A 19,056-nucleotide genomic window follows, 5' to 3' on the forward strand; every position below is an offset into this window, starting at 1 on the left:
GGATGGGTATGTGAGTGCTCACTCAAATTCTTTCAACTAATGCTGTATTATTTTTTTTTTTTAATTTTTCATGATAAAATGCTGTGGGGAGAAAAAGGCAGGAGAGAGCCGCCGCCACCGTCTGTCAACTCCCAGAGAGCTCTGACTCCGGCTCCCTGTGGCTGAGCCCGTCACCTCTGCTTCCCCACAGTCGACGGGCACCCGAGCAGCTCTCTGCTGCCGGGGCCTCCCTGGCTGCCAAGTGCAGTGAATTCCGCTTTGCGGGGAGAGTGACTCACGCATACGGAGTTGCCTCTCAAGCCCTTTCTCTTCATCCTCTCTCCCAACTCTTCCTATCCGCCTCGGGATAATCTCCTCTCCATTCCACTTGTGAGTCAAAAAACACCTTTAACAAAGCGGCAGGAGACAAAACAGTGCCGCGAGAGCTCTAAACACGCCTGTCAATCCTTAAGGAACAAATTTTAAGTGAAAAGTTAGTTTCATTCTCCTTAAGTACTATTTTAATTTTTACTAAAAATGAACAGTATTTTAGATAGTCACATCATCTCTTAAAAAATGTTTGCTGAGTTTTCTGACTGGCCTTATTGGTCTATATTACTAAGTGTCTACTTTCAGATATGAAATGTATACTCACACACACATTCTATATTAAAATACCTGACAACTGCTTCAGGCTTTCCCCCCTACTCTTAAGCATCTCCCCATACCACTAGTCTTAGAATATGTAATTGTTACTGGCTTCAAACTGGTCCATTGGAGAGATGTGCCATAATTTATTTAACTATTTCCTTATAGTTGGACATTTCAATTGTGGCCAATTTATCACTTACCATAGAATCTTAATAACTGGACAGGACCTAGAAGATAATTTAATATTCCCCCCAAATGCAAGCACTTTTCCTGTAAAATCCTTACCAAATAACCAGCCAGTCATCACTTGAATAATTCTAGAAGCAGAAACCCCACTTTGGAGGTTCAGTAAACGACATCATATGGACATTTAATTTAAATGAATTCAGCCATAGGCACCCAGACATCGAAATTTTAAAAAGAAAACAAAGAAAAAAGAAAACGACGAGGAAGAGGGTATGGAAGAGAATATATTTAGATCGAGCACACGATTCTGCCGTGAATTCGCGCAGTGGGCCTGAGCCCCAGAGTGAGCTGGGCTGGGCGACATAACTGTGTCTTTCCTCCGGTGACTCCAGTTCACACCTCTCACGGTGCCAGACTGCCTGGGCCCAAATATCAACTTCTACATTTACTAACTGGGTGACCGTGATCCCAGTAGTTAAAAAATAAACAAACACATGTGTCCCAGTTTCCCCATCTGTAAAATGGGGATCATAATGGCGCCTCTGTCAGAGAACTGGTGAGATGAGCAAAAAAGCTCATATACGTGAAGTCCTTGTCCACACGGTAAGGGCTAGAGAAGTGTACACTATCACTCTTTTATAGAACTTGGCTCCTAAACATATGGCGACTGCTTCATCTGGTGTGTAGCCACAGACACGACAATCCATTCTAAAAAGGGAGGAAAAAATGGACTGGGGTGAACTTCACTGAGAGACAGTATATTAGTCCTAAGGAATTTCCCAAAGGTAATTTTAACTCTGTCATACACCTGCTTTAGAACCTCACCTCTGCTTTGCGTGACGCTCCAAACGACACACACATCGCCCCTGCGATGCTTTTATCCTGAGCCAAATCGGACCTCCCGGCACTTCCGCTCACTGGCCCCGGTTGTGTCCTCCCAAAGTCAGTGCGACAAAGCTTGACAGACGACGACCACACCCTGCCGCAGGCCATTTAGTCCCCATTCAGTCCCCAGATGATGGCGCTAGCCAAGTCACCTCTTCGCCCCCCTCGCAAACCTCTTGGTTTGTCAATGTCCCTCTTCGGAGGTGAAAATTCGGTACCTGACACAGTATTCCCACTGTGCTCTGACCAGCTCAGACTGCCACGTGATCAGTACCTTCCAAGACCTGACGTTAACAGCTGTACAGGTATCAGTCCAGGAGGACTCACCTCACGTAAACTCTGGTGACGTTCCTGGATGTCGCATCAATGCCCTAAACGCTTCACAGCAGTACCTTTGCAGTTCAGATTGATGAAGCTGTCACTAATTACTCTTCCGAAGGGCTGAGCCATTCATTAGCAGAGACCCAAGAGCCACTCATTGCTAATATTTACTTTCCTTTTTTCATCTATTACTAAGTGATAACCCTTTATAGTTGCACACTGATTTCTAATTCCAAATCCAATATTTCTGATATCTGTGTGTAAGGCACAGCAAGAGTTACAAGTCCCAATTCACAAATGAAGAAATGGAGGCCCAGACAGCGGTGAGTGACTTGCTGCGATTACATTACCAGCGAATGGCAAACTCAGAATGAGAACCAGACCCTGTTTCCCAGCCTAGAAAATGTCCTAGCATACAACCCGGCTCGTCTGTCCGTGGACAGTGAAAGAACACTTGAAGTCAGAGAAACAGGGCTGCAAAGCCCAGCTCCGCTGCTTCCTGGCTGCACGACCTTGAGACGTCACCGAGGCTCCCTGCGGTTCCTGTGCCTCGTTTGTAAAATGGGGGCGCTCTCCCCATCACAGCACAGCATGTGAACGAGACGTCAGTGAGCCCAGGAGCGCGGCCCACACCTCATGCCCGATCGGTGTCTGTTGGCCCCCCATCCTTCACTGGTTCCTAGCACATCTGTGACACTACACTGTGGTGGCATGGAAAACCAAACCAGATTTTAGGGAGTATTAAAAGAATTTTAGAATATATGAATACATTTTAAATGATAAGTCATTTACTCTCAGCCATGAGATTTTCGTAGATAATGTAGATATAAATATGCATTGAAAAATAACTGATATAAACTCATCATAAAGGAATTTTTTAGTGGAGGTAAGTCATGATGAGTAGAAACATGATTAAAATTTGGAGGTGCAGCAAAGGAATGAAAAGCAAAATTTATTTGAAAAGGTAATTAGTCTATAAAAAATGATAATGACCTTCAAGGTCTCCCGTTGGCCTTACATTCCAAGATTCTCTGCCTTCACTTTTCATTGACCATAAGCTGTTTGGGAACAGAGATTGTGCATTATTGTTCTTTAGGTTCCCGGCAGTGTCTTACAAAGTACGAAGTGCCAAATGGGTTTTAATAAGTATTCAAATATTTTTGATTGACAGATTAAAGTTTAAACTCATTAGTGAAGCAAATACCACCACCTATTTTTATGATTATCTGGTGATGAATGCTGGAAACATTTTGAAAAAGTCATTACCATTTAATGTCATTTTTTAAATGGCATATGTGGGCAGTGGATAAATAAAAGGCTTTCACAACTTTTTTAAATGGCATATAGATTAGACCAAATGGTTTCTGGATCATTTGTCACAATTATTTCAAGGTCTGTTTAGATGCATTTGTCCAACAAATATTTATTGAAGACCTATTATGCCAGGCACCATGCCAAGCATACTATGGATAAATAAGATTAATCCAACCTGGATCCTGATCTCAAGGTTTAAATTTTTCATTTTAGAATGTGAGATAAGACATAGGCCTAAACAACTTAGCAAGGGATAAAAACCCAACAGAATCTTGGGGGAGGGTCTATGGACAGAGACAGTGCTGAGAGCACAGGAAAAAGAAGTTACTTCCCACCAGAGAAAATCAGGAAAGACATCAGGATGGGTGGGTACCTTGCTATATCTCCCCGGTAGAGGGACTTATACTCCCAGTTGGCGGGATCCGGTTTCTTATCTGTCCTGAAGGTTTCTCCTGTCAGAGGCTGAATGTCCTCAAGCCAAACAAAGCGAGGTCCGACATCAGCAACAGCAGTATTTTCTTGACTGTGAGACAAAGGAAAGTGGAGAAGAAAAAGGGAGAGGCGCTTAGAAATCTTCCAGTTCCATGGTTCACATTTGCGGAAGCATGAAAGGTAAAACATTTTGAACTCCGCACAGCATCGTTTTGAAGAGGACGCCTGCTCTCAAGTTTTAAAGTATAATGCAAAAATTGTCAATACCAAGCGATACTTTACCTAAAAAGAAGTCATCTCGGAAATTACCCTGAGGGATACAGGTGTTCTTTTTAAATATTCCGTTTAAATGACTGTAACTTGAGTTTCAAATAAATCCACAAACTTTCTTCTTTTTTTAAACAATGTGGGCTACCCTTACTTCACCTTATTTGAAATGTACAGATTATTTACTCCAACTCAAAACTTGACAACAGCAAAAGCCGCGATTCTGAATGGTTCAGCCTCAGACGTGAATGATGCTTGGCCTAAGTCTCGTCTTTCTAGTCTGGGCTCCCTGCACGGTGTTTTGCCTATATGTACCGACCTCCTACATGAAGGGCAGAGAGAGCCCATCGTAAGACAAGACCCTTATTTGTCCTTTGGAACAAATTTGTGAGTTGGCAGACCTTCAGCTCAGATTCGAATGGAACCACTCCCCTAGGAATCAAGTGAGGGGGAGGGAAGGGTTTCCTGGCATCTGACATCTTTCCTCCTCTAAAGAAAATCAGTTTAGAATATACCACTGACACAAGAAGCTGCCAAGGTGGTCAAAAGAGCCACTGACTTGTTCCATCTTCATGTTTTAGCTCTGCTCAGATAGAAACAGAGATTCTGGAGGTTTCTAAATCATTCCTGGCTAGGAATCCAAGGCAATGGTAGCTCAGGGACACAAAGTAGCTGTTCAATAAATGGCATGTCTCAGGTTAAAATACATGGCGATTTTAACACGGTCCTCTTCAGAACAACTGTGGAGGGGTATCTGTCAACGAAAACCTGTTAGGAGCAGTGAAAGGAGGGGGAAAGATTGATGCATACCAGAAAGAAATGGAGGATATAAAAAATAAAATAAAAATAAATGACGAAGGGCCAGCTGCAGACCACCCCTGCGGAGGAAACAGCCCTATCCCCCGCTACCGGTTACTGAGGCCAGGAAGCAGGACGTGGCCTGGGCTGTGTGGAGGAGGGAGCTCCCTCCACCTGAAGGTGAAGAGAGGTCATCCTAGGACACAAAGGTTAATTAGAAGCTGCAGCCTCTGGGGGAACTGTCCCTCGATACCTCTGAAGTAGAGTCCCATGCGGTATATTACCGCCATGAACCCACTTTCCTGACATCACGGAAAGACACACTCACTAACATCTTAGTCCTTGTCAATAAGGAAACAAACAATTCTTCCAGGTCACCTTCCCAAGAAGAAGTTACAGAAGTTAATAATAAGAAAGTAAAAGAGGACAAGAACATTCTATTTTGATCTTACTGGAGATATTCTGCAAGGTATCAACAAACTTAAAACTGCTGTCTGGATCATAAAATTATCAAAAGGTTGCAAAGATCACCTCTGATGTGGTTAAGCACAGGCTGAAAATAACTATCTTTCAAGTTCCATGTGGGTTCAGGAAATCTTTTAAAGCTCATTTTCCTCAAGTATAAAAAAGGACAAGGAGCTAAAGGTAAGTTTTCAAAAGATACAATGTATCTTTTATATATTTAATATATTTTCCTCTGAAGACATACCAAAAAAGCAAGAACATCAATAAGACATTCATCCACATATCAAACCTGTATTCAGTGTATGTTGCTGAGTGTCAGGCCCCGTGCCGAGGCCGGTAGGGGTTGTGGGGGGACACAATGGCCGGTAAAATGGGCACGGTTCCTGCCTGCCTAAATTCAGTCCAGTTCGGAACCTTTTTGCTTGAGTCCCTTTATTTCTTCTTCCTAGAGCAAGTCTGGGCTGCCGGCACAGCATCTGGGACGCGCAGAGGACCAAGCGAACCTGGAGCCTCGGCGCCAGGGGCCGGTGGTGCTCTCCAACACCGACAGGACGACAGAGGGTCCCGGGAGACTGCGGCGTTTGCCTCTCTGACAGAAACCCTACGGGCCAGATTCCAGATCTGGTCCCACGCAGAGCTCTCGCTGACATCGATGGGACTTCTAAGCAAATAACCCTGAAGAGTCGCGGAATTCTTAATAGCGCTAATTTTTTTTTCAAGTATGTATTAGACAGGTACTTAAGCTTTCTCTCTTCTAGACCGTATGAACAAAGAAAGAAAAAGGTAAATGAGAACTACATCAACTAGTTTCGCCACATACCAGCTGTCCCTGTGCAAGAGACTGCGGGGCTGAGTGGAGGGGAGAAGCCATGACGAGGACCTGCGCGCTGACCATTTCACAGAATGACCCGCACGCCACGCTCAAGGCCGTCGGCGGCGTGAAACGTGGCGAGAAGTAAAGCCCCCAAGGGAAGGAAATATCGTGGTCATGAGCTAGTCTGTACCCTCAACACGGCGGTTCTAAATCAACGTGAGCTAAGGAGGACAAAAACGACAAGTCTTTTAAGTGCTGCATTAACCTTAAGCGAAGAGTGGGGGGCCGGGAGGGGTGCTGATGGGAGTGAGTGGAAGGTAGATACATCGATGAGAAGACAGTTCTCTTCTTCATAAGCGTGGAGGCCAACGGCCCCTCACGGACGCAACCCTTAACCATGCGGTAAAGCAGCCCATATACCCACTGTGTGTGTGGCACGTCTGCCATCTTTCAAAAACCCCAAAGACTTTTTGTCTTAGTCAGATTCTGACACCATCATTATTGTACCTAATTAACATTTCTCCAATAAAATCATGGCCCTAATCTTTTTCATGGAACCTTTCTGATTTTGAGGGTTTTTTTTTTTTATGTTGACCTAATGGTAGAGCTCTATTTTTTCTGAGCTTGAGCTATTTATTGACTTCATTTTGATTGAGTGGAATTAAACAATGAGTTAAATCATCATTTAAATGTCTAACTTGTAGCAGTAATCCAAGGGGGGGAAATTAAAAATGTAAACTATCATAGGTATTGGAGAACAGAAAACCTACGGAAATCTCTCTGATTCCTTTTTACTGTCTCTGCTTCTGGAAGAGCTGTCCTTTTCGGCACCCGTGTCTGGCTCGGATCCGCTGCTGTCCGACTGCCCGTGTTTTCTCCTGGTTTTCTTGTGGTGCTGATGCTTCCTTTTCTTCTTCTTCTCTTTCTTCTTTTTTCTGCTTGTTTGTTTCAGCTTTGTGTTAGCATCGCTTTCATCTGAAGGCTCTGATTTCAGAGGACTCCTGTGTGGGAACATCGACATGAGAACTTTCAGAAGATAATTAGGGAAAATAATAGGTAAATAAGCAATCGAATAAACAAATATGTATAGAGACATTCTAAAAATGCTCACACAGATTATTTGCCCATATATTATACAGTATCTTCCTGGATTACAACTCACCTTCAAGACATGAGTTAGATCTAAGATGAAACCAGATAAAGAAATTCTAATTTTAATAGCTTCTAAACCTATACTTTCATATCTATACACCTTAAAATGAAAGTAATCTATCAGTTATTTTATCAAATATAGTGTTTTTAAAAGCATCATTATAAGAGGTTTATTTTCAGTCCTACATATCATACCAACATGTCCTTAATATCAAATAAAACAAAACAAAACCCAAGCTTTAATTCTGGCCCTTGCTTTTAAAGATTATAATGAGCTCTTCCTCATTACTGAGATATCTACAATCAACTCCCTCTTGTGCATCAGCCATACCCGATTTCCAAAGGCTTCTTACACTTTTCAAGTACATGGCACCCTGGGTTCATCACGTTGAGACCATCTAGTCCAGATTTGCGAGAGAGTTCATTTCTCAGTTCAATGACCCACAACAAAGTTCCTTCAAGGCTGGGTAGCCATTTTGCTTTCCCCAAAGTTATCATGAAGTTTTATCCTATGTTATTGTGGGGGTCACCCCAAGAATGAGCCACCCCAAGATGTGCCTCAGTGGCATGCAGATTGCTTTGAGCTAAAGGCCATTTCAGCTTCAGGGAGAAGAGAAACTTCTTCCCCCTCCCCCTGACCCCTTAACCACCCAGAAGAATTTTAATTAGAGGCCTTGCCTGTAAGAGATTATCAGAGACAACATTTTTTCCTTTTTTTTTTCTTTATAAATTTATTTATCTAAATTAGTTTCAGGTATACAGTACATTGGTTAGACATCTATATAATTCAAAAACGATCCCCCCATTTGCTCCCTCCCTCCCCTGACCCTCCACCTGGCCAACATATCAATGCTAACTGCATTCCCTATGCTGTGCTCCCCATCCCCATGACCATCTATCAACTACTAATTTGTACTTCTTTAACCCTTCACTGCATTCTCCCAGCGCCCCAACTCGCCTCCCCTCTGTCCGTCACCAAATTGTCCACTATATTTGTGAGTCTGTGTTTGATTAGTCTGTTCTTTTTGTTCCTTAGATTCTGCATATAAGTGAAATCATATAGTATTTATCTTTGTCTGATTTATTTCACTCAGCATAATAACCTCTAGGTCCATCCATGTCATTGCGAACAATAATTCGTAAAGATCTATGCACCCCAATATTCATGGCAGCACGATTTACAATAGCCAAGATATGAAAGCAACCTAAATGCCTATAAAAGATGACTAGATAAGAAATTATGGTTCATAGATACAATGGAATATTACTCAGCCATTAAAAAACAATGAAATCCTAGCAGAGATAACTTCTTCTAACCTATCTATAGGGCAGGGCAAACTTCTATTTACTAAAGGTCTCCTCTTCTTATCACCTTGCATTGACCTTCTGAAGTCCCCCGAGCACCTGACCTCAGCCCCAGCTCAGGGTGTTAATTCACCTCAACCTTGCTTTCTACCTCAGAATCGCTCGTGTGTACAAGGTCTCTGACTCTCTCGTGGGGTTCCCATGCACACGACATTAAATTTGATTTTCTCTTGTCTACCTCCTGTTGCTTGATTATTCTGCCAGCCAAAAAGAACCAGAGGAGGTAAAAAAGAATTCTTCCCCTACCCCACATTATATTATACGAGCTCCTTCTAATTTTATGAGTGTTGAAAATGTAACTAAAGAAATATCTGAATTCCATATTTATCAACATTCTCAAGGTTACCAATGAGGTTAGTAAAGTTACTTCAGATCACAATACGCCATTTCCCTCGGGGCCTAATTATTGGCAGTACTTGTGCCACATCGTGGCCACGGCAATGCAAAGGGGAAGAATCTGTAAGAGTAAGATAAGGGAAAACAGCCGAAGATCACCTCGTTACTTTAAGAGTTTTACTTAGGTCTTTTATCACAGAGTTTCCTAAGGAGCGTCATCCAGGCTAGGCTATAGACGGTATACTGACAAAGACTGAAAACCCATCTACCGAACACACTACCTTGTCGGTGGAGAACCTTCAGAAACAGGAGCTGTGGTCTCTTCGGTTTGTTGGCTCAGAGATGTTATGGTCCCAACACAAAAGCTTGGGTTGCTCAGCCAGTCTAATTCTGCACATGCAAAAGAGAGATCGATGAAATTAACTCAATATGTTTCTAAAGCAGGAAATCCATCTTACCAGCAGACATCCAAATCCACAGCCAATGTCAGTCAGGCGTTTAGAACAGTCTACAGAAGCCGAAGGGAATCCATGAAATTTTTATTTCACAGGGCATGGGGCTTTAACACACTCTAAAATATTTAAGAATGAAATCCTCTTGTGATATCAAGCTGTGGCTCAAGCAAAAGCCATGTAACAAGTGTGACCCAAAAGGCAACAAGGCTTTATGCATTCCATCCACACATGATGAGAATGAAGGCTTCCTAAGCATTAGGTTTTAATGACCTCAAATTTGATTTAGACAATTCCGAAAAGTTAAAAAATCAAATCAGGCCTAAAAGGCCACCGTGCTTAATATTATTACAGAAGATTAAGATTTTTTCTTTAAAAAAATATTTTAATGCTCTGTCTTCACACAGTAACTTAATATAATAAACCTTTCCTTATAACAAACAGTACTCCTTTTTGAAAATAAAAATACATGGTGTCAGCTTTTCTAATTAATGCTAAAATTATATGTTAACAATGATTACATCTGAGATTAAATGTCTAAAAACTTTTTTTCTGCTTATCCCTTACTTTCTAACTCTTCTACAATGAACTCTTTCTAAATTACTTATTTTCTAAATTTTAGGAATCTCAGTTATGAAGGAAAGAAAGCAGTAGCAAGAGGGCACAAGGAAGGGTTTATATTTAGTCCTGTTTTGTTTCAGGATGGGAGGCAGGGCACATTCATACGCCAAGAAGAAAGAACCGTGAAATGGTTGGAGTTGTAAGAAAGACAGGTAATTACATTTTTCAACAGCTGTACTGGAATATAATTCCTAATACCATAAGGTTCACCCACATGAAGTGTACAATTCAGTGGTTTTTAGAATATTTAGAACTGTGCAACTATCATCATAAAATAATTTCGGAACATTTTCATTATCCCAAAAAAGCAGCCCCAGACCCATTAGCAGTCCCTCTCCATCACCCCGGCCCCGCTCTCCCACCCTGACCCCCAGCGCTAGGCAACCACTAATCTACTTTTTTCTCTACAGATCTGCCTATGTTTGACATTTAATATAAAGAAGATCATACAACTGGAAAATACTTCCTGCTGCTGAGATCACAATCATTCCCACAATAACTGGATTCTAGGATGAACAAAAGACAAATGGGAACAGATGGAACAGACACTATCCTACGCGAGGAGAGATGATTCGAGCACTTCCAGTATATGTGTACGTGTCGAATAATTCCAGTGTATCTCATGATCTTTCCGAACTGGCTTCTTTCCCTTGGCATAAGGCTTTCAAGGTTCATCCACGCTGTGGCGTGCATCACGCCTTTAATCCTTTCTATTGCCCAACAGTAGTTTATGCATTACACCACCTTTTATCTGTTCATCAGTTAATGGAAACTTGGGTTGTTTCCACTTTGGGGCTACCGTGAATAGCACTGCTAGGAACAGTCACGTGCGAGTCTTTGTATGAACTCATGTTTTCGTTTCTCTTGGGAAGATACCAAGGAGAACGGCTGGCTCATACGGATACTCATGTTTGCCAATTTCGGGATCTGCCGGACTGCTCTCCACAGTGGCCGCACCACCTCACGTTTCCGCGCCCCCTTTCACGACGTAGCAGGACTCCCCACTTCTCCGTACCCTGACCAACGGCGACTGCTCGTCTGTCAGATTATACTCATCCTAGTGGGTGGGATGTGTTTTCTCGTCGCAGATTTGATTTCCATCTCGCTGGTGACTACTGATATGGAGCATCGTGTGTTTACTGATGGTTCATATTCAAAAAGACGTAGCTATTCAAATCCTTTGCTCATTTCTCAGCTGGATTCTTTTTTTTTTTTTTATGGAGTCGTAAGAGTTCTTTCTATAGTCTGTATTCTAGTCCCTAATGATAAATGCATTTTAGTGAGGAAAAGACTTCGGCATGCATGCTGTATGACGACAGGGACTTTGTTTTATCCACTGCTATGTCCCTGGCACTGAGATCAATGCCTGGTATGTATCAGCAGGAGTTTAACAAACATGTGTGGAAAAGAGGGGAGGGAGGAAGGACAATTTCTAAGGAGGCAAAGTACAATAAAAAGCACGGGAAAAGGGGAAAAAAGAGAGGGACTCTAATTTATTAAGTTCTTGCTGTGGGCCAAGCACCAAGATTAGCACCTTGCATCCTTTTATCTGCTCTCCTCACAACCCTCTGTGGGAGGTATTATGATCTCCACCCCATAGAGGAGGAAGCTAAGGCTCAAAGGGAGTAAGTGATCTGGAAGGGTAGGCCCAGGAGGCGCTGAACAACTGTTCACACAATCTTTCTTCTACTGTCTCCTTTTTCCTTCTGAGGTTGGTTACCTTCCCTTGGGCCTAATTCCTGGCAAGAGGCAAGTAAAAATGCTTCCTGTTGCCTAGATCGCAATCGTTTCCACAATAATTGTATTCCATAATAAACAAAGGAAAAGTGGGAAAAGATGGAATAAACAATATGCCCGGAGAGATGCTGTCAAATACTTCTAGCATACTTTTAAATATTCCAGATAGTGATGACAGCTTGGAGGAAAGGTAAAGAAATACATATGTCAAAAAATCATAAAGCATGTGATTCTCCAAAGTCCTTCAGAAGGTACAAGAAAGAGTTTTTAAGGTTGCAATTAAGGCTTTGCCAAATGGGATCACTGTGAAAAAAAAAAAAAAAAGTGGTTTATAAAGCACTAAAAACTCTTGGGTTTTGAATTCCAATCATCACTGACTCTCTGTGTGACCTTCACCTCAATCGAATGACCTTCTGTCAGGGCAAAAGATATTTTCAGCTGACAAAAAGTTGCTTGTTTTGGGGGGGTTGGGGGGGGGAGGATAGCAGATTAGCAGAGAACATGCATGGAATATTAGAAGTACTCATCATTGGATGTTAGTCCTGGAGGAATTTTGGAGATCTAATTCAGAGATTTCAAAACTTTTTTTTTTAATCCAGGAGCACACTGTCCAAAACCTTTCAGAGAAATTCAAAATGCAGGAAGGAGAAAGCAAGACTGCTTCTGCTGGGGGTTCAGAGGAAGACGGTTCTGAGAAGGTTCTCTGGAGCACAGCCCGGACACCACTCCCTCATTCACGGATCAGCAGCTGGAGGCCCAAAGAAGTCAGGTCACATGGCCAAAGGCACACGTGTGAACCGGATCTGCGGTTCTCCACCCAGCCCTCCACCATACCATGGCGATGCTCTTCACTTCCTCGACTAAGCAGTCGGTTTTCCTTAATCTACTTGCAATTAGGACATGGGCGACTATGCCAATTTTCACACCGTAATCTCATGACACGCTTGTCAGTCTTCCCACTACATTCTAAACCCAAAAGTCAATAACTCGGAGCCTTATAGGGACCTGGTTAGTAACGATTACAGTGACACTATAGAGTGACAACAGAAAAAAAAGACAAACAAAAATACCTTGCCAGCAAACAAAGACGCCAACTGGTTTACAACTCATGCGTCCACGATTCTAGCTCACCTGCCTCCTCCCACTCCTTTCTTCCCAAACTAAAAGCGACATGAGGGCAGAAGCCATGACTACTCCTGGCACAGTGCCTTGGGACAGAGCAACGGCTAAATAAGTACTCGTCAAATAAATAAAACGAATGAGGGTCTGAACAACATCTTTGCATCTTTATACCCTCAGTGCCTGATTTACTGAACAATTTGAAGGAGTTTGAGATTGTCAAAAGCATGTCATTATCTAGGTATCATAATTCTTTTAGTCTTCATTGTAAATACATTTTTAATCATTAAAGACTAGAGTACTGAACACCTGTTTTGTGCCCAGGCACAGCTGCAGTCTTTAGGGGTCCAGCGGTGAACCAGATAGGTCAGGGCTTTGCTCATATAGTGCTTACACTCAATGATAACATTAACTGTTCACATAAAACATTTCGATTAAGTTTTAGTTACCCAGAATCTTCAGGAAAGTTCTTTGAAATTAAAAGATGCTTTAGTAATCAGATTGCAAAGTCCTTTTCTATATTTATCTACAACCTTACATAATGTACAAGTGCCCTTGATAGAAATCAAATGTTTATTTAGATAACTATGTCAATGCGAGGCAGGACTTAACACATTACAGGGAAGACTGGCAGGAGACCGACCACCCACCTAGGGGTTAAGATAGAGAAGCAGACTGGCTGACAAACCTTTTGTCCCTGCAGGTTAGTAAATCAGTCTCGGGTTGAAACTCACCTGGAAATTAGCACTCTGCTATACAAATACACACACCTATGAAAGAAAGAAGGGTGGAAGCATCAGGCAGAAAGGACGCTTCAGAACTACCGCCTAACAAAAACCAGGCAGGTATATGGAAGAACCACAGCACGCATATTTTACAGAAAATAATAAAATGAATACGTTAAGCTGAATGGTTTTTTTGGTGATAAATTTATTATGTAACTACTTCTCCATCACTAGTGAAAATGCTTTAATTCAATTCCGCTATAGCTAGAGGGAGGGAGGAACTGCTATGAATAGATTTAAGTTTTAAAAACAAATTTTGAAACACACTTGAATACAATATCCAAGTTTCACACCCATTCCCCATTCTATTATAACAAAACAGCACTGATTGCTAGTTTTTTTAAGTGAGCTCAAGTAAGCGCCCCACCTCCAGGGACATCTCCCAGGCTGATTATATAAACCAATGAGCGTATGTACTAGGAGAGGCATTGTTCTTCTAAAAAGAATAAGCCGACCTCTTCATTTTGACCAAAACTCTTATTTTCTGACAAAGACTCTTAGAGCACAAACATTCGTACTAAAAGCGCCAGCAAACATGGCTAAGAACGGCACATAAGATGGTGATTACAGAGAACCTAAGCAAAGCCAGCTCTTGCACAGAGTTAACCCACAATTTGAAAAGACTCAGGGGTCCCAAAGGTAATGTATAAACAACCAGAACCCCACCATTCTAATACAGAGTGGTTTATAACACAAGTTCTGGAATCGGAAGAACCTGTGTTCAAATATTGGCTTTAACATTTATTAGTTGTGCAACTCTGAGCAAAATAATCTCTCATTCAGCACTTTGCTGAAAGCCAGGCACTGTTCTAGGTGCTAGGAATACACAATGAACAAGACAAACCCAATATGATCCTCGGGGAGCTGACATACTGCCAGTCACATGCAATGTGACAAACGCCAAGACAAAGAAAATATACAGGGTATAATAAGAGCACGTGACAGGTTCCCTAATCCAAACTAGGCATATTAGAGAAAGCTGCCAGGGAGAACAGCTCAGTTCAGACCTAAATACGCCCTTCAGAAGCATCTAGGCAGAAGAAATGGCTGATACAAAGGCCTAAAGTGAGAAAGCCACGACTCTCTGGGAAGCAGGAAGCTGTTACGCCTAGACCACTGGAAGTGAGAAGCAAGGAAGGAGGTTGAAATGAATCTGGAGAAGTTAGGGGCCTTAAAAAACACATTCGAGATAGGGTTTACCCTAAATATGAGCTCTGAGCAAGGGTGACAAAATCACATCCAGTGTTCAAAAGATGAGCAGCAAAGAACAGTGTTTAAGGGCAGGCATTCGGAAGCTAGGTTTTCTGAGCTCAAATCCTGTTCTGAGTCTTATTAAGCATCTGACCTTATGCAAGGTACTTCCTGGCGCTGGGCCTCCATTCCCTCCTTCTTAAAAATACAGATACTAGTATAGACTTCATAGGGTTGTTCTGATTCAGTGAGTTCATATTTATAAAGCACTTAGACCAGTAAATGGCACATAGTGTTTTAAAATAAATACATTTTAAAGTTCTGCCTACAGTGTGGAGAGTGGTTCAGGGAGTGAAGGTAGGACTAAAGATGGGGAGACTAGGAGGTGGTTGTAATAATCCAGGCGATGATGGTGGCAAAATTAGGTAGTGACAGAAGGAGACTACGCACTGTACAATGATCTCTGGAATTTAAGGCAAAATGCAGAATACCATACATCTAAAAAAGAAGGGAAATGTAGGTGTCTCATATCAAGGGGAAAAAAATGAAAGGATATCATTTACTAATAAAAATTCGAACCTGTAGGGGAAGGAAACTAACAGGTTGGAGGAACAGAGATGAAAACTTTTTTCCTCTGAATATACCCGGTTTATATTTTCAACTCTGAAACCATGTATATTTTCACATTATGAAAGAGGATTAAATTTTTAAAAAAGCAATTCCTCAAAATTGAAACCAAATGTACCTAATTATATATCAATTGGTGACAAAACCACACAGAGAATTATTTCAAGAGATTTTAAAACACAGTAATTTGGCTGCATATCCATTGTGGGATATGTCCTAAAGACAAATGGCACCAAAAAGAAATATTAAACTATTTAGTAGCAGTCATATTAATACTGTTTTTTTTTAATATATACAATAATTGTACTAATGGCACCAGGAACTAAGATTTTCGGCATAAGAGGAAAGAAATACAAATATTATATCAAAGAAATTAAGTAAAAATCTCACAATCTTAAATTTGGACTGGAAATATCAATATGCACTCATGACGTAGTTTCTTCTTCCTGGTTCTAACCACTAAAAATATCTGGAAGCAATGACAACCCAGTGCAATGAGTACTTCTAACACTCAATTGTAGTTTTCACATACTCATACCATTTTCAACTTAAAAACAAAAAACGTTCCTTGGAGGATCAGCCAATTCCAGAACATGTAAGCAATGAGCTCTGGGTCTCTTTTAGGCCAGAAAGCATGGAAGTGATTAGAGACAACTGGGCCATTTCAAAAAGACATAGGCACTAACTTTATTAGGCTCCCATTAGCCAAAGATGTGACAATTTGAGCACTAGAAAAATTATGCCTACAATGGGTTGAAACATAAATATGTTAAAAATTCATGAGCTCATAATGAAAAGGGGAAAAAAAGAAACACCTCATTGGTCACCTCCAAAAGAGACCCTATCTCATTATTCTGAAAACTGACAAAGGGAACAAAGCAACCATTCATCATGTCTTTTCTGCCTAAATTGTATTTCAGGGTATGAGAAAAAGTTCTTTATAGGATAATTGAAGCTAATAAATATAGGAGAAATGTTAAAATTAGAAAATAACCATTTTGTAACCATACAGAAATAATGGATTTAAGCAATAATCAAAAATGGCTACAAACATTATTGAATGAAAAGCTGACAAGCAGCTTCATATTGGATGAATCACACTGTCCATGAATCCACTGATCAATATTAATATCACTACATTATAAAAGAGAAAACTAGAAGGAAGATCCTCCTGATTTGATTCAACAGCAAGTGCAGAGAACCCCCAGTGAGGTATTTTGAACTAAAAAAAAAAAAAATTATACCTGAATCTAACTCTCTAGATCGCCAGTTTACAGGGATAGAGAAGCTCATTAAATGACACCATGAGGATTTGGTGGGAAATGTGTATAGGACAAATGACCTAGTTTCCACAACAAATAAATCACAAGGGAAAATGGAGGAGACAAAGAAACTTTTATATTAAAAAGAGACCTGAGGGACATATCCACAACATACAACGTTGGATCTTTTTTGAATCCCAACTTGAACAAACCAACTGTAAAAGGCCATTTTTGAGACAAGTTTGGAAATTGGAACATCAACTGGTAATTAGATGATATTAAAGAATGACAGTTAATTTCATAGAGAGTAATAATGTGTTTAAATTTTCAAACTTAAGTACTTTATAAAAAAAACCTTTATAAACATTATCCTGATGGTGGATACCCAGAGATATCTGACAAATACTAGTTAAGGTAAATGACAATAGCAACACTCCCCTGTAAACTCTCCATTTCGCCCTCCCAAAATAAAAGGATAAACCCTTGGCCTGTTATTCAAGTCACTATACTCCCTCACCACCAGTTCCAATATTTCCCAATGCTCCTCTTTACATCCTATATTTCCAAACTAGACTATTTGCAGTTCTCTGCACAGGTCTCATGTTTCCTTTCTTGCATGCCTTTGCAGGCCCTGGAATGCCTTTCCACTAACTCTATTTGTCTAATCCTACCCTCTTGAAGACCCAACCCAGAAGTTAGCTCCTATATAAAGCCATAACGGCTTATTTGAATCTCTCATCAGAAGTCGTTGTTCCTGTAGCTCACCTGTGACATTTATAACATTCTACCTTGTACTGCTATTTTTTTGCCAAGTACCTACTAGTGGTCAATACAACTACCAAATATTTGTTGGGCACCTATTATATTCGGGGGCTGTGCTAAGGGCTAAGTATGCTACAATGAATAGACAAACACTGTCCTGATCACACAGAGATTAGACAGTAAAAGGATAACCAAAATTAAATTATATATGAAATTACTCACAATTATGTTACCAAAACATAGGTACAGTAGCCATGAGTGGATATAAAAGAGGTGTCAGACACAACTTGACTCTGCCACATGATTTAGGATTAATTACTTTAAATTACAATTCACTACAGGCATACTGAACTTCGCTTTACTGCACTTCACGGGGTCTTGAGGATTTTACAAAAGGAAGCTCCTCCACTAGCAAAAAGATGACATCTCACTTTACTGCAGTGGTCTGGAACCAGACCCGCAGTGTCTACAAGGTATGCCTGTATGTGCGTCAATTTTTAACAATGCAGATCTCCTGAGAATCTTTAAGTCTTAAATAAAATATATGATGTCTGGTGCACAGTAGGCCCTCAATAAATAAATATTAGTTCTTATTCCCAGCAGCTGTGCCTGTCTGGAAAGCAACTGTTTCACTAGGCTTTGATCCCAACCCCCCAGCTCTAGGCCTCCCAAAAGATATGAACCCAATAAGCATTTCAGAAATAAGAGAGAATAAGAACATCGAGCATTAGCATCAGGAGTCTCCTTGAGATATGGAGTATCATTATTCCCGTTTTATAGGTGAAGTAACTGAGGTTCAGAGAAAAAATGGGGTCAGAGACAGTGATATTATGTAACTCCCAGCTCCAGGGTCTCTCCTATGCCTTTCTCCTTCCATACTCTACAATTCTAGCCCCAAAGAAGCCGGGACCAGAACCCGGGACTAAGACAGGAGCCCTTCCCAGAAGTCTTTGCAGCGCCGCAGAGAACTCTGGGACACAAGCGGATCAACAAATCTAAGGCAAGGGCCGAGATCTGGGACAGAGAAACTACGAATTAAGCCCGCCGAGTGCCTTCTTCATCCCTTTTGCGTGCTTACCTTTCCGGGAACCGCTATCGGGAGGCTCGCTAACGCCCGCAAAGGCCGGGAACAGGGCCATGATGACAGGCCGCACCGCCGTTCCCCGACACAAATGGCGTCAGCGTTCGGCCGGTAGTGAGGCCTCCGTGGTCTCGGTGCACTCTGGGAAATGTGGTTTTTCTAGCGCTCAGTCGGGCCTGACCTGGGACCCGGCGGGGCGGGGCGAAAAGGAGTGGGGCGGGGCAGGGGCACTTCCCAGTAATAGATACCGGCGGGCTTTTGTGAAAAGTAGAAATGCGTAGGTTGGGAGGTAGAGTCGTTAAGAACAGAAAGTACTAGAAAGTTGAGATTCCAATTCCACTCCTGAACTCAACTTACTAAATGGGTCAAATTAATCAAACTCTCTAAGCTTTAGTTTCGCATCTGCAAATGTTTAAAAATTAAATGAGCAGGTAGGTAGGTGCTTAGTTAACAT

At 41.5% G+C, this 19,056-nt stretch overlaps 1 protein-coding gene and 1 long non-coding RNA gene across 2 annotated transcripts in view; both read right to left on the minus strand.

The window, feature by feature from the left end:
• NRDE2 (NRDE-2, necessary for RNA interference, domain containing) overlaps positions 1-18,729 on the minus strand; it is a 38,708-nt gene extending 19,979 nt beyond the window's left edge. Inside the window, exons 1-4 of the mRNA XM_016154316.2 lie at positions 18,600-18,729; positions 9,247-9,355; positions 6,883-7,113; positions 3,710-3,859 (exon numbers count right to left, since the gene is read on the minus strand). Coding sequence (XP_016009802.2) covers positions 3,710-3,859; positions 6,883-7,113; positions 9,247-9,355; positions 18,600-18,660 — 551 coding nt within the window. The 5' untranslated portion in view covers positions 18,661-18,729. The remainder of the gene's footprint in view (positions 1-3,709; positions 3,860-6,882; positions 7,114-9,246; positions 9,356-18,599) is intronic.
• On the minus strand, positions 63-3,702 carry LOC118615020. The gene is made up of 2 exons (XR_004956264.1): positions 1,642-3,702; positions 63-1,524 (listed from the first exon to the last, which is right to left on the minus strand). It is a non-coding gene; the product is annotated as an uncharacterized LOC118615020 (long non-coding RNA).
• Positions 18,730-19,056: the final 327 nt, after the last annotated feature.

This window comes from Rousettus aegyptiacus, unplaced genomic scaffold (assembly GCF_014176215.1).
Source record: "Rousettus aegyptiacus isolate mRouAeg1 unplaced genomic scaffold, mRouAeg1.p scaffold_m13_p_3, whole genome shotgun sequence".
Lineage (NCBI taxonomy): Eukaryota > Metazoa > Chordata > Mammalia > Chiroptera > Pteropodidae > Rousettus > Rousettus aegyptiacus.